Source organism: Tenrec ecaudatus, chromosome 1 (assembly GCF_050624435.1).
Source record: "Tenrec ecaudatus isolate mTenEca1 chromosome 1, mTenEca1.hap1, whole genome shotgun sequence".
NCBI lineage: Eukaryota > Metazoa > Chordata > Mammalia > Afrosoricida > Tenrecidae > Tenrec > Tenrec ecaudatus.
In genome coordinates, this window is record NC_134530.1 from 261,499,893 (window position 1) to 261,526,017 (window position 26,125).

The window sequence follows — 26,125 nt, forward strand, 5'->3', positions numbered from 1 at the left end:
CCCTGTTCTAACAGTGTGTTTGGTTTTCTGGTTTAGCAGCAAGAATGGAACTATAGTTCCACACTGTTTCCTTGACCCACACGCATTGGCTCAAGTTTGATTGCATAATCAGCCTGAGTGTAGGGTCTCCTGCTTCCCTGGTTCACTTGTACGTGTCATATCATAGGCTGGTTAGAAGATCAGAACGTAAGAGTTCTCATTTAGACCATGCCACGCTTCTCTAATCACAGCAAGGTGAACTGGTACCCAAACAAGGCCAACCTGGGGAATCTGATGCCCTTGCACTGCTTGCTGCAGACACATGGTGGGGTTCCATTGGTCCAGTCTTGAGCCATGGGTTACGCAGTCCCTATAACTAAGAGTTTATTTTTTACTCAACAATATATAAAGCCCCAGTTGAACTGTGTGCCTAACTTCCATCAGTGGAATGAACACACAGATGATTAGCACACATGGGAACGATAATCGTTGTGAATCTGGGAGGGTTAGGCCTTTGTGGTCTGTTGGCGCGGCTGCTCCTTCTTGGAATAATTTCCCTTCCTGATAAAATGCTCTTAGCAATTTTCTGATTAATTTTAAAGAGCTAAAAAGTTTCATAGAAACCCCACCCAGCTGACTGTAAGTCAGCACAGTTGATTAAGGGGCATTAACTAACCTTGGAAAAAATGCAAGAAGACAGTCTTCATTGTATCCAATCTAACAATGGTCATTTTTCTATTCTTTTTCCCCCAAAATAATATGCCTTTACCAGGAGAGAAATTTTGCATCAACTTATCTCTAGGACTCTCCCTTTGAGACAACTTTGAACTAAATTTCAACATGTATTGTAATCGTTGAGCAGTTGCTTTAAAATGCGCTAAAAGATATACAATTGTGCAATAGAGATTGTCTGGGCCAAAAGACATGAGATAACAGGTGAATTACTGCCGTGTTGGACTTTATCATAAACATAAATGCTCTAGTTTGTTGTGCATAAACTAGTTTAATTTATTGCAAGATAGTCCTGGAAAATCATGCAATCTGACCTAAAGACACTCATTGAGAACTAGGGAATCAGAACCAACAGTGACAGTGTTAGCTCAGTGGTTAAAGTCCAAGTCTTTAGACTCTAGGCATGTGTTTAATGAGCGGACTCCGGAGGAAAGCTTGATCACTGCTTGAGCTCAGAGAAGGTCCGTTCCCTAGGGCCTCTGGTAGGTGGTATCAGGCAGAGTCTCAGCCTGTGTCTCTGGAAGCATGTCCTCTTTGGTCGGAGAGGCTGAGTTGAGAGGGTGAAAGTCGATCTCTGCTGTCTCTGGGAATAATCAGGTGTCCAGTACAAATATATTAATTTCTCACATTGGTTTCATATGAGTAGGGCCAGAGAGACATTGAAGACTAGTATGTTACATCTCCCTATCTTCGAGATTTAGAAGTTAGGGAATTTATTTCTGTTTATGTATCAAGGCTAGTTTACAGAGTCTAATATCCTTTCACAGTATATAGGGCAAAGTCAACTTAAGGTTTGTTTAACATATTCTTCACATATATTTATGTTCTAAGTTCAGAAATTGTTTAGGCTTACATCACATTATACTTAATTTATGCATCTATGTTTTAAGATCATTATCGGAGCAATACAACAATTGCCAAAACATGGATCTATGAAGGGGCTTCATAATCTTTTGGAAAATTTTCATCATCTTTTAATTTCACTTTTCCACCAACTTTTTGAAGCCCCCTTGTATGTAGTCTGTTATTAAATAAAAGGATACTTAAAAATTACCAAAGGGCATGGTTTGCAAAAATTAAATAGTGTCACAGCAGACACTAGGGTGGGTATTGCAAAGGGCAGAGGACAGGGAGGAGAATTTTTTAATCTGAGGGTCTCGGGAGTCAAGGCAGGAGGTGGGGTGGGCATGGTAAGCCTGATTGCAGGGATGGTGGTTCTGTGGGTCACCTGAAGGGTCATTAGGTCCTGAATTTGAATGGATAGGAGAGATTGGGATGAGGAGGAAACCAGGAGGAGAAGATGACAAGTCAGTAAGAAACATGGAGTCAGGGAAGACTGGTAAACGGAGAATGAAATTACGCTGTGTGTCAAAAGACCTATCTCTTATAGAAAAGACTAGAAAGAGGGGTGACACACTCGGAGGTCCAAGGGAACCCATATACCCAATTCCATAGAAGATATCAGGAACAGGGACCATCAGTAGACAGGGCCAATTCCTACCTCCCCCACAAGCCCAGACTGTTTTCCTGGAGGGAAAAAACGGCTTCTTCAATTTTATCTTGAGCACAGGGGTTTGTAATCACGCACTGAAGGTCCTTCTGCTCCCACGGCCATCAAGTGGATTCCAACTCCAGCTGACCCTGTAGGATAGACCACAAGTGCCGCTAAGAACTTGAGACTGGGAATCTTGTTTTTAATTATGATTTAAAAGACCGAATCTTTATAAGAACTGTCAGCTTTTATAAGAAAACCCACCCAGGTTGAACTGCTGACCTGGCAGTTCGCAGCCTAATGCACAACTTCCTGGGCTCCTTCTCAAGGACCTGAGGCGGCGTGTTGGTGAGTAAAAGTGGCTGTTCCGGGGTGTATGACTACGGGTTGGCAGGGAGGGAGTCTGCGGCTTTGTCAGATCATTAAGAAGTGATAGCACAGGTTGGTTAAGAGCTACTGCTTTACAGTCTGGCAAACTTGGCACATGGCAGCTGTTTGGGAGACAGATTTGTGTTGAACGAGGGTAATCCAGTGGGTACGACTAATCTGTGAAGGTAAGCAGACAGGGCTTACCTGACTCGCTGGAAGGAAATGGAGCAACTTCTGTTTGGAATAATGTTGACAGAATAAACAGCGCTTGCGTGGAAGGACTGGTGGTTGCAAAGTCAGGCAAACCCAGAAGAGCTGGGTTGGGCTGCAGAAAAAGGCCTGCTGAGGGGCTGAGTCAGCCTTTAGTCCTCATTGGCTTGCTGCCTTTTCTGGGAGAGGTGGTGCTATGGGTGTCCAAGAGATAGTGAGCTTCCTGGTGTTTGCCTATTAGGCAACTCTGAAAAAGTCATGAGCTTTGTAGCGCTTCCTTCAACAGGGCCTGCCCAAGGTCAAATTGCTTGCATGTGTGTTGATGTTTGTATTAGCACCTGGGTCTGCACCACCAGGTTGTTTCTGTGGGACTCTGCCTATATGAATCAGGTCCCAATAACTGTATTTACATCACAAGGAAAGTTCTGAGGGTTTACAGCACTCAATCCTCTTTCTTAATGTGCCTATTACATATCTCTGATGTACTGCTGTGCCTACTGACTTATTTATTTTTTTATAAAATAAATTTTTGTTGCAAAAGTAACAGAGTCATGGTAAAAAAAAATATTGGTTCTGGGGGAACTTGTGGGGAGGAGGAGGCAGGGGGAAGGGAGTGGTGAGCAAACAATGACAAGGACATTGGAACAAGTAGGGAATTAAAATCAATGGTGAGGGGGCCCTAGGGACCCTAGTGGTGATTGAGCAATTGTAATCTAGCTGACAGGAATTACTGAGAGGCAAGTGAGGGGTGAGTGTGATAGTGGGGCAGGAGAAAGGCAAAAGGAAACAGGAAATATCTAGGAAGCAAAATCATTGATAGCGGGAGAAACATAGTTGTGTACATAAGAAAATATATTAATTCATAAAAATAGAAGTATTGGCCTATGTACATATATTTATATGGCAATATATTGAGAAAAGGGATGAACTTTGGGCCTCTACTCAAGCCCTCCCTCAATGCAAGAACACTCTGTTCTGACAACCAGGCATTCTGTGATGCTCACCTCCCCAACAGGATCGCTGAAGATAAAATGGGTGCATACGCAAATGTGGTGAAGAAAGCTTATGGTGCCTGGCTATTAAAAGATATATCTGAATCTTAAATGGTTGAATTTAAACAAACAATGATCTAGCAGAGAAGCAACAAACCCACATGGGAAAAGCACTCCGGCATGTATGATCACGAGGTGTCAATGGGATCAAGTAGCACTCACGAGAAGATCCAAAACAAATAATCATATTGTTGAGAATGAGGGAGGTTAGAGTGGAGACTCAAAAACCATCCGTGGACAATTGGACATCTTTTTAGAGAAGGTCTACAAGGAAGGGGCCAGTCATTCAGGGTACAGTATAGCACCGATAAAACATACAGCATTCCTCTGGTTCCTTGAGGTTTCCTCACCCCTAATACTATGACCCCGGTTCTACATTACAAATCCAGTTAGACCCGAGTATGTACACTGGTACAGACAAGAGCTCTCAACACATGGCATCCAGGACAGATCAACCCTTCAGGAACAGAAATTGATGAAGCAGTACCAAGAGAGTAGGGGGAAGGTGGGGTGTGTAGGTGTGAAAGGAGGAATTGATCTCAATGATCGACATATGACTCACCCCCCACCAAAAAAGGGAATGAACAACAGAAATGTGGGTGAAGGGAGGCAGTGGTCAGTGTAAGATATGAAAATAATAATGATTTATAATTTATCAAAGGTTCATGAGGGTGGGGAAAAGAGGGGGAAAAGAGGAGTTGATACCAAGGGCTCAAACAGAAAGAAAATGTTTAGAAAATGATGATGGCAACATATGTGTAAATGTGCTTGATACAATTGATGGATGGATTGTTATCAGAGCTATAGGAGCTCCCAATAAAAATTATTTTTTTAAAATCTTAAGAAAAATGGGAAAAGCACAAAGAAGAAATGAAAGATCCTCTGAGAAGCCCTTGGGTCTCTGCGTTGGGCTGCTCCCTGCAAGGCCAGCAGTTCAAATCCGCCTGCAGCTTCTCATGAGAAAGAGGAAGCTTTCTGCTCCTGTAAAGGCTACAGCCTTGCAAACCTGGAGTGGACAGTTCTGCTCAGTCTTATAGGGTCACTGTGGGGCAGAGCTGACTGGCAGGTTTGGGTTTTGGTTTTTAAGTAGCCCTGCACTCAACAGTGATACACTAGTTGCAAAACTAGTGGCATATCCAACTGCAGTTTGAGCATGCCCCAAGATTCAACTGGGGAAAGGCAAGATTTTCTACTCCTGAAGAAAGTTAGTCTCAGAACCCACCACGCGCTTCTTCTCTATCTTACAGGGTCACTATGAGTCAGAATGGACACTTCATGGCAGGGAGTGAGCGGATTCAATCCAGAAAGGCCTTGAGATCGACTTCTGAAAACCATTCTTTGAAAACCCAATGGAGCCCAGTCCTACGCTGACACACATGGGGTCACCAAGATTCCGAATCCCAATAGTAACTGTTAATACTTTGGTATATGCCATTCCCACCTTTCTGTGTGGAGTGAGAAAGAGAGAGAGAGAGAGAGAGAGAGAGAGAGAGAGAGAGAGAGAGAGAGAGAGAGAGAGAGAGAGAGAGAGAGAGAGAGAGAGAGAGAGAACACAGGTGAGAGAATTGTGTATTTGCGCATGTGCCCGAGGGCGTGTGTTTAGGGGAAAGCGCTCATAACAGACAGGGAAGGCCCATAGAGTCCTTCACTCGGCCCTTGCTGTCCCCTCTGAGGGTCTTGGTCTCTCTACAATGTCAAGTTTCTGTCCAAACATCCCCTTGTGAGTAATGCAACTACTCCCCCGGTGCCTAATCCTGGCACCCTGTATGTAGGTTTTCAATAGTATTTGCGGAAGCAATGAGTGGGTATAGCAGGAAAAGCATGGGCGCTGGGGACAGACACAGACACACCTATCCTCCCTATTTCCTCAATGAAGGAACCTCTCGGAACCTCAGTATTCTCTCTCCGGCAATTCTGGCTTGTACTGTTTGCGTCACAGAGCTATTGAAAAGACTTAAGCAGTAGTGGGATTCAGTAATTTAACAACTAGCTCACTGTCCTAATGATCATTTTAAGTATAAAAAAGATATACTTATTTCATACCATAAATATTTAAATAAGAACAATAAAAGAGGTATACAACACTGGTTTATAAGTGTTAAAAATATTAATGAGAAAATATTAAATATCTGACCAAATAAAACTGTTGTTTATTTCCATATTGCTTCTCAATGGACACCTTCCCTTGCAATGCTCTTTGCTTTGATCGGAGCGTTGTCAGCTGTGCGGTTTGTCCTTAACCATCTTCTCACTGAGGAGTAGGACCCTCTTCCTTCAGAGGGAGGTCAAGTAGACAATAGTCTATGTGGTTGACATATTAGAGACAGATGACTTCTCTTCTCTGAACATATTATGTTCATCTTTGAAAACCCCTTTCCCCGTCTGCTGAACTTATAACGATTGTTCTGATATTATTTTGAACACTTCCAGGAATTGCATGAGTCACTCCTAAAATCTGGTAGGACTTCGGGGTAGAATGAAACACTAAAACAAATGTATCACCCTCTAGTTTAGCAATTTTTCTCATGTGTTATATGTTTACTGAAGTAAAAAATGCAAGGGAATCAAGCTGTAGTATGAGTTTTACGAGATGAAAAAGCACGAGTTTTATGAAATAAATATTACAAGCGTAGTTCCATCTAATTTTCCATACTTAAACATTACCATGGGCTCTTAGAAAATGCTGCTATGTGAAGGAACGTTGAAAAAGTAAGGCAAAAAGAAAAAGAAAAAGCGTGAGGCATGTAAAACTTGTGATTTCTACCTTGGGCGACTGGCCACCCAGCCCCCAACCTTTGAGAGAGAATCCAGATTACAAGTGTCCCTTTTAACAAGCCGTTTGTAGAACTCAACACAAAAAAGTTAGATATTGTTTCTGTCCAACCCGCGCGTTGCAAATCAGATGAATCCCACCGCTGGAGTTAGGTACACGGCAGCGATATACCCGATACTGTAGGTGTTCGGTACATCTTTATTTCCCCTTCTATTTTTAGAGTTGAGAATATAATTTCCCAATCCCTCTTCTGTCCACCCCTGCACTTCTTTAAAGAGGAGCTCTGAACTAACATGAGCCACCCTCCCGGCCCTCGTGTCCACTCAGCTCGGCCAGGACCACTCCCCCCCCCCCCCGACCCCCGGAGACCCCCGGCTGCGCGCGGCCTCCGCTCCCGCGAGCTCCCGTCTACGCGCAAGTCCACTGGGTACAGATCGTTCTGTCCAGTAGCCCAGGGTGCATCGGTCACAATCGCTTCTTGGAAGTAGGCCCAGCCCAGCCGCGATCTTGGCATTGGTTGGCGTCCTGTGCGTCCCTCCCCCATGTTCAGGCCACATGATGTGATCCTACCCATTAGTCTCCTCGTGGTCCCTAGCAACGCCCCCGCCTCCTCCCTCCCCATCTCAGATAAAAATCAGACCTGGGGCTCAGTTGGGGAAAATTGCTCAGTTAGGGGGAAAGGCCCTGTTCCTGGGACCCCGAAGAAGGTAAGTTCGGAGTTCCTTCCCCACCTGTTCCTTCTCTCTGATGCCCCGCACCGGGGCAGCGCGGTCTGCAGAGGAGGTCAGACCGAGACCCCTGGGAGATGCTGGGATGCACGAGTCCCTGCAACCGAGACAAAGGAATCCAACCCTGGCTGTCTTCCCTTCGCAGCCCCGCTCCCGCCTCACAAGAGGAGCTTCTTCCTCTGAGCCAGAGCTGCAGTCTCTGGCCCTGGAGAGTACTGGGAAAGGAGTCACCTCACGCTGGTGGCCCCAAGTCCGCCAAGCCCTGGCTTGCCCTGGGAAGAACAAGGCTTTTTGGGGCAGCCAGGGAAACTGAGGGGCGGCCAGGCACGGAGCATGAGGTGGCCCGCAGCGTGCGTCTCTGGTCCTGAGTTCCAGTCCTGGGTCTGTGTTCAACCTAGCTGGTCACCTTGTCTCTAAGCTTCAAGGACTAATGAAAAGACCCTTTCTCATGGAGCTGTGATGTATGTTGAGAGAGCAGATACAATGTGAAAGAGCTTTATACCTTTATGATGCATGAAAAGTGCACATTCTTAACATTTTATTCAAAAGCAATAGAAATTGATTTTTATGAACAGACATGTGGGGTTGATGGAGAGCAAGACCCATGTTGGGATGTGTGTGGGGGGCTGAATTGTAGGGAGAAAGGCAGGACCCCAGGGAGGGAGTGTTGGCTCCACCCCTCCTGGAGTGTCCCTTATCTCAGGAGCCCACTGCGTGCTGACTTGAAGCCCGTTTGGGGAACAGCAGCAGTTCACAATGAAAACAGACGATCTCTGGTTGAAAATAATGCCTAGAATTGCTTCACCCAAGATGGTGCTTGCCAGGGGTGGGGGTGGGGGCTGCACGCTTCTCCATGACCCAGACCCAGGCCCTGCCATGGTCATTGCTGCAACCTTGCTTTCCAGTTTCCCTGGATGATTTGATCTGATCTGGCCATTCCGACCTGAGGGCCAGAAAGGACAGGGGGAAAGGCAGGGGTGGGATGGGAAGTAGGGTGGGGGGGGGGCGTGTCTATTGTTTGTCCCTTTGTCAAATACATGGGGACAACGGGAATCTCTGGAGGGCGGGTCAGGTCAAGGAGATGGCTACAGAATGAGTGCAAAGAGTTGGAGGAGGAGAGAATGATTTCTCTTGTCAGTATGTCCAGAAGACAGGAGCCCTCGTGGACCATGGTCAGACTTCAACATTCTCTTGGCGATTTGCTAACGTAGTACACAGACTAGAGCTGAAGCATTGTGGCTTCACTAGATCATGAGACCTGGGGGAGGCCACCGAGTGCAAAAATAAGGTGGTGTGACTGGATGTGTGCATATAGGTGTCCGTGGGGGGAAAAAATCTCAGGGTCAGACGGTAACCAGATGACCGTAAGTGGTGATAACATGCTGTGGCCCCACAGCAAAACACACTGAGCCAACTGGCAGTCAATAGATATTGGGACTGCGCACAAAGCCCAGGGAGCCCCACCCCCACCCACTCCCCCAAGCTCTACAAGGGCAGGAAGGAGGATTCAGGAGGAGGGTGGACCAGAAGGTTAATGAGTGACTCAGCACTGCAGTTTACTTTCCAAATGAAGTGAGTAGATAACAGAAATTGTCTAACATTGAATTAAAAAAAATGGAATGAACATCCCTCCCCTTAAGCCAGAATACAAATACATTAACAAGACAAGCGTAAGAATTTTCTTTTTCCAAGAGTTCAGGGGAGTGCCAGCGTGTCCCTCTTTGTAGGAGGTGAGACTGGAGCAGAGTCCCCAGCTGAGCGGGAGAAGGGAGCTAGCCCATCCTGGGAAACCCTGGCCAGGTCAGAGGCTCCCAACCCTGACGGCACATTGGCAGTGCCCAGAGGATTCAAGCAAACTTATTGCGCTTTCTATGTGACCTCTGAGGGAGGAAGGGAGAGGAGGGCTTGTCAGCTCTGCCAGTCCACCGAGGCAGCCCCATGGGGTTTGAAGATGTGTAAACATCACTCCTTTGAATGTCTTACAAAACTTGCCACAGGGAATGACTGTGAAAACATCACAAGCTCATAGGACAGGAGGCTACAAAATGTTATCAGATAGTCCAGCCACTGAGGATGAGTGTGCAAGCTAAGTCCCCAGCTCTGGTGTTTAAACCTTGCTTCATCGCCTTAAGAGAGGAAGACATCTTTGGGCAAGGAAATGTGAGGAACTGTTCATGAAGCTCGAGGAATAAAAGCAAATCAAGAAAACTATCATTCTATTTAATGTCTAGGGCCCATCGCACACTAACAATCATATGGACCCACCTCCTCCCTCCCAATTGAATCAGTTGGTCTGTGAGACCTGGCAAGGGTGCTAATGTACAGCTCCTTTGAGAACTGGTTTTGATGTGAGCCAGCAACTCCTTAACCTAGCTCTACATTAGGCCCCTAGGGAGATTATCAAGGAGAGCAGAATTGCTGGACCACACTACAGACGACTCTGATTAGCTTCTCTGGGGGTGAGACCCAGTGTCAACATTTTCTAAAGCTTCCCGGGTTACGTCCAGAGGTCCTAGGGTTGAGAGCTCAAAGGGGTGGGGGGTGGGGGGAAAGAGTAGGTTTGAGTGGTCTTTCTGTTGCATTCCTGCTGTTGACCTCAAACTATCTATTTGGGTCTCAGACCTCCACTGTCTATGTCTGTGAAGAGATGCAACAATTGTTCCTTTCCTGATTATCATCACAATTTTATAGGCCAAAATATGAGAAAGGACTTCAACTGTAGATTTCCTGCTTCACCTACCAGAGGTGGATCTTTCAGGTCAGGCTAGTTTATACTGTAGGAAGAACCTGATAGCCTTGTCTTCTGTCAACCTTACAAGCTGTCAGAGGACACAGACTATGTCCTTCCGTACATTCCCTGGGTCTAAGTGGCTTTCACAGAAGCCTCAGGCTAGTTTCTTGGGGGAGAGCTCGAGATGTGGAGTTAGCTCAAAGATTACACTTCCCAGGGAGCTTGAAATCCATTTCTCCTCTTCATGAGATACAGAGATGGACAGACTTTTCCTGGGCTACCTGGTGGTGGTGGTATGGGGACAACTGAAGATTTGGCTAGTGTCCACTTAAGTAAGATCAATAATCACTTTTAACCCTTCACACAATGTTTCAGGGTACGCATAGTGAGCATCTCCATCGAAGATGACCTCTGCCACCGTGAGCCTGGGGGCCACCATCTTCTGCCTCTTGACCTGGGCTAGCCTGGGTACCAGTGATAGGGTGTATATCCACCCCTTCCACCTCCTCACCTACAACAAGAGCAGCTGTGAGGAGCTGGAGAAAACCCATGAAGAGGTACCACCGGATCCGACCTTTGCACCCGTTCCGATTCAGGCCAAGACATCCCCTGTGAATGAGGAGGCCCTTCGAGTCCAGCTGGCCTCGGCAGTCGAGAACCTGGAGGAGATTGACAGACTGAGGGCCTTGGGGGTGGGAACACTGATCAACTTGAAGGGCCTCCACCTGTACAAACAGCTGAGCAAGTCTTGGCACACAACCCATGTGCTGTCCCCAGTGGCTCTCTTTGGCACTCTGGCCTCTTTCTACCTGGGGGCCTTGGACTCCACCGCCAGCAAATTACAGACTTTCCTGGGTGTCCCAGAGACCCAGAGCTGCACCTCCCAACTGGATGGACAAAAGGTCTTTTCTGCTCTGCAGACCATCCAGGGCCTTCTTGTGGCCCAGGATGAGGAGCAGGGTGATCCCCGGGTGCTCCTGTCCACACTCGTTGGCCTGTTCACAGCCCCCAGCCTGCTGCTGAAGCAATCCTTCGTTCGGGGCCTGGCGCCTTTTGCGCCTGTCACCCTTCCACGTTCTCTAGACTTGTCCACAGACCCAGATCTGGCTGCTGAGAAGATCCGTAGGTTCATCCAAGCTGTGACAGGATGGAAAATGAGCATCCCCCTGGCAGACATCCGCCCAGACAGCACCCTGCTTTTCAACACCTTAGTCCACTTCCAAGGTAAGGCACCCTCTGGGCTGTGCTCCAGCTCCAAGCAGGTGAGTGTGGAGGGGGGTCATTCTCTACCCTTATGGGCCCTGCGGTAAGTGTTGCCACCACACTAAGCACGGCCAGGGCTCCGAGAGGGGGACGTGGGTGGGAGGGAAGAACAGGGGAGAGGAGGGGCTGTCCTAGTGGGACTCTTGAATCTAACGATTCAAAGGATCCAGTTATTGAACATCCACCAACCTTCCTACCCAGCCCCCCCCCACCAAAAAAAAAAAAGACAAAAACCAAACCAGCTGCTGTAGAGTAGAATGTGATTCATGGTGACTCCATGTGTGTCCAAGTTCTAGGCCAGCGTTCCACAGGCTTTGGGATGGCCAGTTTGTCAGACGTAGATTACTGGGCCATTCTTCTGAGGTACCCCTGATGGCCTTGAACTGTCAAGCTTTGACAAAGCAGCCAGGTAGTTAACCACCTGGTAAGTGCAGCTATTGTGGTAGCTACTTTACTTTCAGAATATCATGGTTACTTATCAGCGCCATCAAAAGTCAGCATTGCTTTTCTTACTGATGAAGAACTAGAGACGGCGAGACGCGCAGTGACTGTGCGCCATCGTGCGGCCCCATCTCCTGGCCTCACCCTCCGAGGGGAAGGGCTGTGCTCCCTTAGGAAGAATGAGCCCTCACTGGCTCATTTGCATAGTCAAAGCACTTTCAAACTTGGGGGGGGGAGGTATTTTGAAAGAAACTGCTACAAAGCGTGCCAATTCACTGGGCAAATGACTGCTGAGACTTTGCTCTCTAAAAGGCTCTGAGCCTGCAATGGGAAAACTCTGAAGATCCTGCCCCCATGCTGCCTGCCAAAGGGCAGAGGGAGGGAAGGCATGTGGACAAATAACTTTCTAGAAAGGCACCCTAACGTGCTAAGAGGCTCCAGGAAGAGGGAGCATTCTGGGGTGCAGCAGAGGTCTCAGTGGGGTTCCCAGGCACCAGACTGTGACCAGGAGAAAGGGTCTCCCAGGCAGCAAGGTTAGGAGTGTAGGACTCCAAGTTCAAGGCAAGGACAGAGAACAGAGAGCAGCTTGTTTGAGCAGAGCATGTCATCGAGATGGCACCAGGGGAGGGCTGGACTGGAAATCTGGGTTGAGAGCCCTTGGACACTTGAAGAGGCTCCTGCTTTGGAGTCCGTTGGTGGGTGGGCGGTTGAGCAGGACAGAGCGATTCTCCACGGCCGCCTTGGCAGCCCACGTGGTGTGGATTGGAGGCCAGCAGGGCAGCCTGAAGGTTGTGCAACAGGTCAGGCAAATTGTACCGGGGACATGCACTCCGGGAGTGGCTCTGAGTCCACAAGCGCGGGTCACGGGGTGAGGAAGGGACACGCTTGTGAGACAGTGACAAGACCGACGCAAAAATGAGCAAGCCTGGGGGAGACAGGGAGACATGGGCAGCTGGGGCAGGACTGTGGAGACACAAAGGCAAAGTTAAAAAAACCCCAAAGGAAACCCATTGCCACCGCGTCGTCCATTCAGACAGCCTCATCTTTCGCCCACAATTGGCAAGTGCCAGGGCCAGCAAACTGCGGTTCTCTCCGTGCATCCACTGTGGCGCCGAAGGAAAATGGAAAAAGGTTAAAGGCTACGGCTCCAATCATGGTGATTTTTGTTTGTTTGTTTTCTGTTTTTCCCATCACGTTGATTTTATTTGTTTATAAAAATATATTCACGGCGCTCAAATCATTGAAGTTGTGGGGCACAGGATGGGCTCGTCCACCCCAAAGTTTGCTGACACCTGGGCTAGTGGATTTGAACCACCGATGCCTAAACCACCACACCACTGGGGCTCCCAGAGTCTGGGTAGCACATGCTCATTGGCCACAGTGAGCGTGTCCCTGGAGACACTGCACACAGCAGAAGAGACCCCAGGGTGAGAGAAGACATGATTGGCTATTGCTGATGGGCTGTGAGGCACCATACCCTCTGTGAGGATTTTGTGGGTGTTAGGCTTGACCACCTCTCAGACGCCAGGAAGGGGGGCAGTAAAGATGTGCGCCCCCGGAAAGCCAAGGTGAAGGCCTAATACTTGGGAAAGAATCTTATTTCTGAAGCTGTCAACCCACCGGAGTCGGACTACAGATCTGGCCCAGAACGGGCAGAGGCGGGAAGCGAAATGTGGGGACTTGTAGACCCCACATAGGACGCAGCTGACCTTCACCTCGTTTCCGCCTGCCAATTGTGCCCAGCTTCCTAACCACCCCTGCCTCCTCTCTGTCCAGTGGGAAGCGGAATGCCCGTTTACCCTCCACATGGTTCCCGTTCGTAAAAACGCGCAGGTGTCCTCGGGTCACTGTGAGTCAGGGTTGACTTGATGGCAGAGAGTTTGGTTTGGGCAATACTGTCCCATGGCCTTGGTGCCCCTCTGGGTGTTTTTAATGAGCACAGACATGGGTGGGAGTGGGAGCAGGTCGAGGCCCCAGAAACTAGTGCCCGCCCACGGTCCATACGTCCTGCCATCCCAAGGTCCACGATGTCCTTTGACTGGACCTTGGAACCAGACTTAACCTCGTGAGGTGTGCGTTGTGCTCTGAGGAGGTCTTTCAGAGACGCTTCGCTGTTAGGTGCGGCCGCTTTTGTTGGAGGCGAGAGGTTTAGTGCTCTCTCCCTTTAAACTAGAAGCCTCCTCAGGCCCAGGTGGGGTGTGAGGAGGGACATGCACCTTCGAACCCTCAAGACGAGATCACGTCGGGACTGCCACTCTTAGCGCACAAGCCCCCTCCCTGAAGACGCAGACACCTGTCCAGCTCCATCCCCCCCCAGGGACTTGCCCTCCTGGCTCCTCCCTCCTTTCACTTTGGAGAGCTCTGTGCCCAGCTGGTCTCTGCTGGCTTGGACAACATCGCCTGGTCCTCCTGCAAGCCTTCCAGAAAGGCCCTTGCCATAGGAGGCCACATGGTCAGAGGAGGATGTGGTTGGGATCTGGCTCGGGCTGCAGGAACAGGGAGACCCTAACAAGCAGGGACCACCAGACAGCTGGTTTATTCCCCTGAGCCAGAAAGCCCCCGTTCCTCCCTGGTGACAGGACTCAGGCTCCGGCTGGCTCCTCATCCTGTCAGCCTAGCTCCATGCATGCCCCCCCCCCCCCCGTGTCTCTTTGAGGTTCAGCACACGTCTGGCCTCTGCTCTAACACCATGTCCCACTGACCCCATAGTGGCAAGGGTGTTGAGAAGTGGCGGCCTTATTCCGGCTGCACCTGTGAGGACGGAGGAGCGGGGCAGCTAGAGGCTCAGCAGCCCCGTCACAGCTGTGCTGCGCTCAGACACAGCCTCGGGGCTTCGCTGGCCCGTGTCTAGCTGGGTAAGGTCCGTCAGTGTTGTGGGCCATGGTTTCTTTGCCGGCCTCAGAGAAGAAGGTAGATGCAACACCTCCGGTCCAGTGCCTGGCATTCCAGAAGAGGTAGCCATTTTATTGAATTCCAGATGGCTAGGCTTTAGGGTAGGGAGCTTGGGAATGCACCAGGATGACGCACTGTGCTGAGGATCATGCAGCACGCCTGCGTGGCACTGGGGGAGACAGGGAGAGGCTGGGACAGTTATGGGATCCTAATACGGCCTTCTGGTAGCTTCTGTGAATGGTTGCCTTCTTCAGAGGCACCCGTCTTTCTCTCTAGGAGACTCAGGCTGATGCAGTTCCTTGGGACAGGGATGAGTGAGTTTGCCTGTCCTCCTTCAGCTCTGAACTGACCCCTGTCCCCAACTGCACTGCCTTTCCCCAATAGGTACCGCTTCTTGGGGGCCTGCTCACCGTTAACTCTACCCTTTCCTGTCCTGTCTGGGTTTACAGGGACGATGAAAGGATTCTCCCTGCTGCCAGAGCCCCAGGAGTTCTGGGTGGACAATGCCACCACAGTGTCTGTGCCAATGCTCTCGGGCACTGGCACCTTCCAGCACTGGACTGACGTCAAGAACAACTTCTTAGTGACCCGGGTACCTCTCAGCAAGAATGCTGACCTGCTGCTGATCCAGCCCCAGCACACCGCAGACCTGAAGAAGGTCGAGGCCCACATTCTCCAGCTTGACTTCCTGACCCGCAAGAAGAATCTGGCTCCTCGGTATGACTGCCTGGAAATACAGGTCACCCCCGGGGAAAGTGGGGGGCCACGTCACACCTTCTGCAAGGAGGGCAGGCAGAGCGCGGGGCCAGCCACATCGCGTCGGGCACTGACCCAGAGTGCCGCAGCTTGTCCGGGAGCAGGGTGTGCGTTCACCTCCCCAACCATCCATCCTATCTACTATCCTCACTTACTCTCTCACCTCCCCACCACTCATCCACCCACCCACCCACCCGTCATTGATATCTCTCTGTATTTATTTTTTTTTCTGGCTGCAGGTGAGGTGAAGGGAAGAAAGGGTTCATTTTTCTGTGCTGATAGTTACCCCCTGCTTGGGAGGGAGCAGAGACATACATCTCTCTCCTTCTTCTGAGTTGTCGCCACCCCCCCCCCACTGTCTCCACCCCCTGCCCCTACACACACTGTCCAGTTTTCAGCACTCTAAGAGCTTCTTGGTGGTAACTTTCCAGAAGATCAGACTTCCTAAAGAAATCTGCGGGATGGGAAATTGTCCCAAGGACCTTTCTTGCATGCACAGAATCCCTATTTTCTGTCTGCCTCCCCCCCGCTTCCCAGAGAGGGTGTTACCTTTAGTTGCCTTTAGTTTTTTGGTTGAAATGAAGCAAATCTCTCAGGGCCAGGCCAGTGCAGCCCAGAAGCTGGCTCCTGAGACAAGCACAATGACATAGCGAGGGGGCCCACAGATGACCTTCAGGCGTCTGCTTCTTTAACTGTCTGGATGCCGCCCGAAGCACCCATCAGTTCTCAGGGAAAGCACAGCGAGGAGAGGTAGGCCTTTCTATGTGGAAGTTACGTATGATGGTGGATGTCACATGCCCACACGGCAGCTGGCATCAAGGATGCCTCCCACCCCTCTCCCTTCCATGGGCATCTCTTCATCAAGGGCACAGAACCACTCAGGGGCTTGGAGAGTGTGATTTTTTTGGGGTTTTTCTAAAAAACGTGTAATATTTTTTTAAATTATCCAAGCAATACATCTTCAACACGGCCAACTTACAAGCAAGAAAACAAAGCACAGTTCTCGAAAGTCTATCACTCAGAGATCATTGCTGTGAAACTGTTATGTCCTGAGCCTGTTCTTTGAAAAGACATGAAAGGTTCTCGTTCTATTGTGCAGACCCTGTTTCTAGCTGGACAAGATGGAGAAAACTGTCTTCAGAGACACGTGTCAAGGTCCCCGGCATCCTCCCTTGGGGCCAGCCCAGCCCCCAGGACTCAGAGCCTTCCTGTGGGAGCCCCTGAGGATTTTCCTAACGTGGATCTGTTCCCCAGGGCCATCCACCTGACCTTGCCGCAGTTGGTGCTGGGGGACTCCTGTGACCTGCAAGATTTGCTAACGCAGATCAAGCTGCCCACGCTGCTGGGCCCCGAGGCACACTTTGGCAGAATCAGTGATGCCAACCCCAGGGTCGGAAAGGTAGCACGTGGGGCCACCGGGAGGTTGGGGAGGGTAGAAGGAGAGCAAAGGGGAAGCTTGGGGGTGCCGTGCGGTGGGATATGGGGGAGAGGAAGGAGAGAATATGCTTCAGGGCAGGGGGGAATGGGCTCCCCAGGGATGGGTGGCAGGCATCTCATGCTCTGGCAGGACATTCTCCTGTGCAGTATGTGGAGGGAAGGGTTGGGGATCACAATGTGGAACATGAGGTGCCTGGGCCCCAAGAGGGTGCACCTCCTTAAGCCTTGGGCCCCACATGCCTCACTCCCTTCACTTAAGACCCAATCTTGTAGCACAGATCCTGTTTAGGGAAGCACCCAGCAGGAGAGGGTGTACCTTCAAAGCCATCATCCTAGCCTTGTGCTGCCCTGAGGGAGGAAAGGGAGCACCCATGGGCCTGCCCTTTGACCTCAGAAGGCTTGAGCCATCCGTACTCACTCTGAAGGATGGGCAGAGTCCTACACTCTCCTTTGAGGTAGCAGCCAAGTCTGCCAGGGACAAGAGGGGCAGGTGAAAGCTGGACACTTTGGGATGAGCCGCATATGAGCAGGCAGGTGCTGCCCCTGCCCTGACTCCCTGAGATACATGGCCCAGACTGCTAGCACCTTCCCTGTACCACCAGGTTGGGTTGTGTAGGTCCGACTTCCCTTCCCTCAGCTTCAGCCCCGCCTCACGTTACTCTTTTCCAGGTGCTGACCAGCATCCTTTTCGAACTCAAAGCCGATGAGGGCAAGCAGCCCCCAGAGTCAGCCCAGCAGCTCCCTGAGCCTGAAGCCCTGCAGTTGACCCTCAACAAGCCATTCCTGTTCATCGTCCGTGAACAGCGAGCCGCCACTGTCCACTTCCTGGGTCGTGTGAATAACCCACAGTCCAGTGCATGAATCTGCAAAGGGGGAAGAGAATCAGTCACCAGTCTTCACCTTTTCCTTCTCCCGAGTCTCCTTCGTGCTTGAGAGAGGTCATTTCTCTTGGTAGCAGAGATACTACATAGAATAGCAGCCCTGGACTTCCTAACAGTGGTTAGCTGTATGTGTATTATGGTGCGGTGCCCAGGAATAGGGTTCGCATGGTCTAACTTAGTTTAGAAACCAAAAATGGTTTCCTTTTTCATGAAGTCCAGACATTGGACTTTGAAATTAAAATAAACTTTTCATTTATATTTGACTTATTGAGTCTGAGACTACGTGATCGATATGTAATCTTGACAACACCTTAGTTGTTCTTTCATGCCCCCTTTGTGAGTTTTGAGAAATCCCTTATGCGAAACACAAGCATTTGAATGGTTAGACCATGAAACCATGGTCAGGTTCCCTTTGTGTTAGAAATGAGTGCCAGGTAGGAATAAGCCAAGAGAGGAACTTTCAGCAGCAGAACAGGTTTGTATTCGTTAGCTCATAGGTGGTCTTAACAGTGCTTTGGGAAATTCCATCCAAAATCCAACTCAGCGTTAAAGCACCACGAATAGAATTCATAGTTGGAACCTCCTATCCGTAAGCAGTGATCGTTGAGGACCATCATCAGGGAAGTGGGCAGATGGTCACCTGGAAGGGCACTGTCCCTCGTTGGCACCTGATACGGGATTGGGAAGGCTGGCACTTCTCCCCTCTGGTGACATATATTTTACTAGGGGAGCAAAACATGCACAGAAATATCTGCAAAGTACTTTCCGTTTCATGTTTCTGCCACCCACCCTGGGTGGGGGAACATCAATCACTCCTAAACCTTAGACAAGGCTAGATAAGAGCCAGATACCCAGCAGGCTCAGCCACTGGTTGACACCATCAAATTCACAATACCATAAAGATAACCATAAAGCACTTTATCCTCTTCTCTTTCTGCGATATCAGAATAAAGATAGTTACATATCTTTTAGTTACACTGTGCACTGTGAAGGTTATCAGGAGGTCATGCTTGGTAAAACAGGGAGACCCCCAATGGGACAGAGTGACACAGTGCTGCTAAAATAGGGTGCAGATGATGATTTCAAAGCTTGGGTAAGATCCATCAGCTCGTGGCCCAGTGCTGAGGTCCATCAGCTGACCCACAGAGAAATTGAAGTCCAGAAGTGGGGTGGTGGTAGGGAGACATGGCTGTTTCAGAAAAGGTGGTCTCACTTATGTTGGGAGGGGCAACTTGCCATTGGAAAAAATGCTTAATATTCAGGGCAGAAAATGAGGGCATCCTTCAACATTAAGGGCAAGGAGTGAGGACACTCGGCTTCCCATCTCCCATTCCTATGTTGCTCTTCAGCTCCAATCTTGAGGAAGGCAGTGGGTCCTTCCTATCACCATGGGTGTAACTAAGTCTGATCAGACTCTAACGTGGCCACGCTTCCTGAAGGTGGTCAGAACCCTATGTTCCAGAACGAAACGTTTTGGATGTGACATGGGGAACTTCTCTCCAGAAAATACTAACCTTGTTGCTATTGAGTAGGAGCCGACTCATAGCAACTGTATAGGACAGGGTAGGACTGCCCCTGTGGATTCCATCACTTCTTTTTTGTTTGTTTGTTTTCACTGCACTACCTTATGAGAGTAGAAAGCCTCATCTGTCTCCCGCAGAGCACTCGTGGTTTTGGACTACTGGAAAGTAAATAGCAAATACTTGAGTGAAGTCATGAGTAAGCACTGCAATGTCCATTTCAATCTGTACCTGAAATACATGGCTCCTTGCCCACAAGTCCTGTAGGCAGAGGTGGAGCAACAAGAGAGGTGTGTGCCTGTGGGCACTTGTAGACACACTCACTCTGGGGCAGCTTCATATCATCAGGCACCTTTCAAAGACTGGCCCTGTGTCTTCATGATGCCTTCGAACTGCTTCCTCCTGGTTCTGCCATGGCGTCAGGAGCAAACTAAAATGGACTCAAACTTGGAAAATGTGAGTGAACCAGAATGATAACTACAGTGGGATGAATTGTGGGTTCACACCGTGCTAGAAACATAACCCCCCTCTTAGGAAAGAAGAGAAGCATGTGTGCTATACAGCAAGCGAATCTGCTCAAAGGTGGCAGCCAGCCACATTACTGTGAATGTGTGTTACTCTCTATGGTCCTAGCAATAATACAATCTTCTACATCAGGCTCCTGAAAGGTGCCTCTTCCAAGTTTCCCATTCCACAACTTGGCCGGTAAATTTCCCTACTCAGCTGCCATTCTACTTTAACTAAATTTAAAATGTTGGGTTTTGTTTTGAGATGGCCTTATTGACCATAATGGAAAAGTTTTGAATTAGCTCAAATCCCTGTTTCTGGGCTCCTCAGAAAGTACTACCTTTTAGTTGTACGGTAACCGACACTGATGTACCCAGTCAACCATGCTAGAGGACAAACGCCAGCTAAGGGCTGAGCTGGTACTTGGGGAGCAGAGATGGTAATTAATGTCTCCAAAGATCTCAAGCCTTGAGCTCCTTATGGAGTCAGGCAGCAACCCTGCCTGTTTTTAAAATTGGAGTTGAAGATTTCTGCTGATGAACTCTCATAGGTTCCATAGGTAAACCTTCGCGTGTGACCCATTCCCTTCCCTCCATCAGCTCCTGGTTTCTGAAGTTCCCATCAGGTGCATAACTATGTTCTGCTGCTGATTTTTGTGGTCTTCTATCTCCTTAGTAACAAAGAGAGCCGGAGCAAGGACAGCCAGTTCCCCAGAAACCTCCACACCTCACAATCAAAATAATTAGCCTCCCCTTTTGTCTAGATAAACACTTACACAGCCCTTATCCTTTGAGTAGGCTGCAACTGGGCTTCTTGCTCCTTCACCACAATGCTGTGAATTCTGAGTGCCAAGCACAGCCCTTTTGTTCCCATAACACGGGGATTCTGTTCACTCAAAATATCCTCTGTTGCTCTTCACACTCAGCCTCATTCACATCTTGTTGTTCTCTTCTCAAAGACCCAGTGTGGGGTAGGCGCCTGGCCCAGGTCCTCCCATTTGGGTCTTTATGAAGCAACTATTGGATGCCAAAGGTCTTGGGACAATTGGAAGGTCGGGTGCAGAGTGCAGTCAGTCCTGTACTTGGACCAGCAGCAGGAATATCCCCTGGGAAACTGAGAAACGCAGAATCTTGGAACCCACACCAAACCTCCTAAATCAGAATCTGCAGATTTTGCAGGATGCCTGATATGCACATTAATATTTAGGAAGACCTGCTTTAAATGGTGCACAGAATCTCTACTACACCACAGGTTTCTAGAAGGGGCAAAAGCTACAAGTCAGTCATCTTTTAATTTGAGCTCTCAGGTGGATGACACATCTTAAAATTGCAACTTTCACTGTGACAGTTCCTTTTTAACTCCTAAAACAAATTCCCCCTCCCCCGCAAATCAAATATGTATTGTCTATTGAGTTCAGAAGTGCTAACCGTGCACCAAGTTTTGTGCTGGGCCATGGGGACTCAGCAGGAAACCAGTCCAAGTAGCCCTTGGCCAACTCCGGCAATCACCAATGGCATCGTCCTGAGATGTAAGCAGAAATGTTATTGCCTATAGTGACAGAAACCATAGCTGATACACTGCAGTTGGAGGAGCAGAACATTTGTCTGTACCTTTATTTTTAATTTCAACTGACAATAGATCAACCAAATTCTTCAACAGGGAACCTCAGCTCCTGGCAGTCAGTAGGAGCACAATGTTGCTAACAGACCGCTGTTCTCCAGCTAATTTTTTTATGTGCACGATCGTAAATGGGAAGTTCGATCAGAGTAGATTTCTCAAAGTCACAAAATAACCCAGCTTTTTCAGGTTACTTCCTACCATTTTGATCCACTTAAATATGTCTTCACTAAGTTCTATATTTTTCAGGAGGTGAAAGTGCTTATCCCTTAGACAATGCACTTCACAAATCACTTCAGTCTGAGAATCTGGCTGAGAGTGAGCTCTGGAGCCACGGCATCTGGGGTAATACTTCTCGTGGCCTACCAAAGAAATCCAGATCCCAAATGCAGCATCTCAGAACCCACCTCAAACCAAGTATCTTCTTTAGAAAATGTGTTTAGGGCTAGGGGGTGGGGGTACAGCACTTATTTTAAAGCAAATCCAACTTGACTAGAATTCTCCTCTCAAAGGACCTCTATGGGGTAGGTACCTGGCACAGATCTTCTTATTTTGGTCTTTGCAGTTCAAAATCCCATTTAAAATAGTTATGTTTCCTTACAGATATTGCACTGAGTATAACTATGTAACCTTACCCCTTCCTTTAGTGTTTAGCCCTTTCATTTTAATAGAGAACAAATTTGTAGGAACTGCTCTGCGTTACAAGCCTTCTTCTAAAGAGGAATGAAAAAACCCTGGGGAATTCTTTAACTTCTATTGGCTGATTATTCTGCTGTGGCCAAACGAAGAGCTAGATAATGTTACAATATCACTCTCTTAAAATACAGCGAAGGATAAAAACTTTAAGAATTCAAAGTGTGAAAATGGTTTACTCATCACACAGAGAATGAGACCCTATCCAAGAACTAGGAGAAAATCACAAGGCAAGAGAGAGGGGAGAGCAAGTAGTCCAAAGATCAACATAGTAGATAAGTGATTCAAGCCCTCCCCACAGTCCAGAGCAGTGGGAGTGGTAGAGAATAAGGGAAAAGGGAAAGGGGGAGAAGTTTATTTCATCCTTTCCCGCACCATACTGCTGATCTGGAGGTAGACTTGAGAGACTTAACTTAATTTCCAACCATGCGTGAACCCACACACCTGGCCTCCAAGCTGCTCTCACAATCAAGCCCCCACCTTTCTCCAGGAAACACATCTCTCTGCCCTATATCAGTGGGGGGAAAAATATCCCGGGTAAAGCTTAGAGCCCATACAAATACCAATTTATTTTCTTGTTTTGTCATTTTCTTTCAATAAAAAAGGTTGTTCATTTCTCTTCTCTTCTCTTCTCTTCAATCCTTTTCCTTTCTCCTTATCTTAAAAATAAAAACTCATAGGACTTTTACAAATTTTCAATCATTATTACCCTTTCATTCAATCTTGCAAAATAAGGAAACATATTTTTATCTGTCGCTTTTTCTTTCCTATAATACTCCAATTACCATTACCTGATCAATTCTTTCCTCCTCCTTATCTTTAATATTTTCCCTTCCATTCTCAAATCTCTTCTCTAGCCCTCACTACTCTCCTTGAGATACTTGATTTGAAGTATCCACCATTTATCCACTGCGTGACCCAACAGTACTAATGACCCCTAGACAGCTCCACCTCTCCACTATCCCTAATCACTACACCAAGATGTCAAGGAAACAACAACAAAACACCAAACGAGAAACAGATGCAAATAAGTGAATAGCATTCAGACCTAAAACAATGGTTGAAATCAAACAGCTTGTGGAATTACCAAAAATAATTCAGACTATTGATGATTACACATACACCAGGTGAAGAAAGAGTGTGAGAGATAAAGGGAAAGAATAGAAAAGCTAGGAACTTCACCGCACACCTTACAAGAAAAATTCCAAACCAAAACACAGAGTCAAACAGGATGATAACAGAATTACACAACACTATAAAAGAACAGAGAAATAGAATTGAAGAGATGGAAACCCACATCTTAGGACTTCAATCTAAGAGAATAACAAACACCAAAAAATGCAAAGGAGACTGAAGAAAGCCTAAGAACAATGTGGGACACAATCAAGGGAAACAACCTATCATTTATAGGGATTCCAGAAGAATAAACAAACAAACAAAAATCCACAAAGAGCCAAAGTGGGTGAACAAGTAAATGTGGTGAAGAAAGCTGATGGTGCCTGGCTATCAAAAGAGATAGTGACTGGGGTCTTACAGGCTTGAAGATAAACAAGCGGCCATCTAGCTCAGAAGCAACAAAATCCACATGGAAGAACACACCAGCCTGTGTGATTTAGTGGTCCCAAAGGGATCAGTTACCAGGCATCAAAGAACAAAAAATCATATCATTGACTGCACACCTCCATGATAGGATCGCTGAAGACAAATGGGTGCATAAGCAAATGTGGTGAAGAAAGCTGATGGTGCCCGGCTATCAAAAGAGATAGTGTCTGGGGTCTTAAAGGCTTGAAGGTGAACAAGCGGCCATCTAGCTCAGAAGCAAATAAGCCCACATGGAAGAAGCACACCGGCCAGTGCGATCACGAGGTGCCCAAGGGACCAGGTATAAGGCATCATGCAAAAAAAAAAAATATATACAAGTGTGTGTATGTATGTGTATATGTATATATGTATGTGTATGTATGTATATATATATATCATATTAAATGAAGGGGGAAGTGCAGAGTGGAGACCCAAGGCCCAAGTGTCGACCAATGGAGATCCCCTCATAGAGGGGTTTAGGAGAGGAGATGGGTTAATTAGGGTGTGAGGTAGTGTCGATGAAGAACACAGCTTTCCCCCAGATCCTGGATGCTTCCTCCCCCCAACTACCATGATCCGAATTCTACCTTGCAGGGCTGGATAGGACAGAGGCTGTACACTGGTGCATATGAGGGTTGGAGGTACAGGGAATCCAGGGTGGATGATACCTTCAGGACCAGGGGTGTGAGGAGCGATGCTGGGAGAGTGGAGGGTTGGTTGGTTGGAAAGAGGCAACCAATTACAAGGATCTACATGTGGCCTCCTCCCTGGGGGACGGACAACAGAAAAGGGGGTGAAGGGAGACAATGGACAGGGCAAGATATGATAAAATAATAACTTATAAATTATCAAGGGCTCATGAGGGAGGGGGGAGCGGGGAGGGAGGGGAAAAAAGAGGACTTGATGCAAAGGGCTTAAGTGGAGAGCAGATGCTTTGAAAATGATGAGGGCAAAGAATGTACAGATGTGCTTTACACACTTGATGTATGTATGGATTTTGATAAGAGTCGTATGAGTCTCTAATAAAATGTTTTTAAAAAAAGAAAAAGAAATCAGTTCTTTGAAACTATTAACAAAATCAACAGAGCACTGGCAAACTTGACAAAGGGGAAAAAAGAAAATATGCAAATATAAGAGATGAAAAGGGTGACTTCAGAACAGATCCAAATGAAATAAATATAGTAGCAACCCACTATTGCGAAAAACTGTACTCTAACAAATTCTGCAATCTAGAAGAAATGGACATATACCTAGAAATATATAATACATGAAATTTAATGCAGACAGATGTTGAAAATCTCAACTGATTCATAACAAAAGATCCAATAGAGGTCTTTAAGAAATATCCAACCAAAACACAGCCTAGGACCACATGACTTCCTACCAAGAATTCATAAAAGAGTTATCACTAATTCAATAGACTAGTCTAGAATATAGAAAAGGACAACAAAACCCCTAAGTCATTCAAAGGACACAAGCATAACCCTGCAACTAAAACCAGGCAAAGACCCCACAAAGATAGAAAACCACAGACCAATATCCTTCATGAACACAGACACAAAAATTCTCAATAAAATTCTGGTCAATAGAATCCAACAATATATAAAAAATAATTCAACATGACCAAGTGGGCTTCATACCAGGAATGCAAATGTGGTGCAACATTAGAAAAACAATCAATGCCATCCACCACATAAACAAGGTAAAGACCAAGAATCACATGAATATATCAATAGATGTAGAAATGCCATTTCTGATAAAAAAATCAACAAACAGAAATAGGAGGGAAATACCTCAACATAATAAAGACCATATATGAAAAACCAACATCATGCTCAACAGGGAAAAAATGGAAACATTTCTCTTGAAAGCAGTGACCAGAGAAGGATGTTCCATATCACCACTCTTTCTCAAACATTGTGCTGAAAGTCTTAGCAGAGATATCAGACAACAAAAACAAATAGAGGGAATACAAATAGGCAAAGAGTGAAATTCACAATTTGTAGACAATATGATTCTACATGTAGAGACTCTAAAACACTCCACAAAACGCCTGTAGGAAACAATAAAAGGAGTCAGCAAAGTAGCAGGATACAAGCTTAACAAGCAGAAATAAATTAGATTCCTATATGCCAGTGAAGAGAGTTCAGAAAAAGATATTAAGAAAATTATACCATTCACAGTCACCTCACCAAAAGATGAAATATTTAGGAATAAGCCTAAGCAAAGAAACAGACATCTGCACAAACTATTACAAGAAACCAAAAAAGGAAAAGTTTAAAAAAAACTTACATAAATGGATTAATATTTTATGTTCATGGATTGGCAAACTTAATATAATGAAAAATATCAGTACTACACAAAGCTACAGATACAATACCATTCCAATCCAAATCCCAAATACATTCTTCAAAGAAATGGAAAAATTAATCACCAACTTCATATGCAGAGGGAAGAGACCCAGCATAAGC

The 26,125-nt window shown here is 47.3% G+C and overlaps 1 protein-coding gene across 1 annotated transcript; it reads left to right on the forward strand.

Annotated features, from left to right (window-relative positions):
* The first annotated feature begins 7,193 nt into the window (after positions 1 to 7,193).
* AGT (angiotensinogen) lies at positions 7,194 to 17,999 on the forward strand. Its single transcript, XM_075531940.1, has 5 exons — positions 7,194 to 7,314; positions 10,442 to 11,290; positions 15,112 to 15,379; positions 16,673 to 16,817; positions 17,525 to 17,999. The coding sequence occupies exons 2-5, from the start codon at positions 10,471 to 10,473 to the stop codon at positions 17,714 to 17,716; spliced, it is 1,425 nt and encodes a 474-aa protein (XP_075388055.1). The 5' UTR covers positions 7,194 to 7,314; positions 10,442 to 10,470; the 3' UTR covers positions 17,717 to 17,999.
* Positions 18,000 to 26,125: the final 8,126 nt, after the last annotated feature.

Excerpts from the sequence above, each read along its gene's own strand:
- AGT (XM_075531940.1), top strand. The coding sequence starts at position 10,471 with ATGACCTCTGCCACCGTGAGCCTGGGGGCCACCATCTTCTGCCTCTTG. Across the intron at positions 11,291-15,111 it reads CACCTTAGTCCACTTCCAAG|GGACGATGAAAGGATTCTCC; the intron begins GTAAGGCACCCT and ends CTGGGTTTACAG. Across the intron at positions 16,818-17,524 it reads CCAACCCCAGGGTCGGAAAG|GTGCTGACCAGCATCCTTTT; the intron begins GTAGCACGTGGG and ends ACTCTTTTCCAG.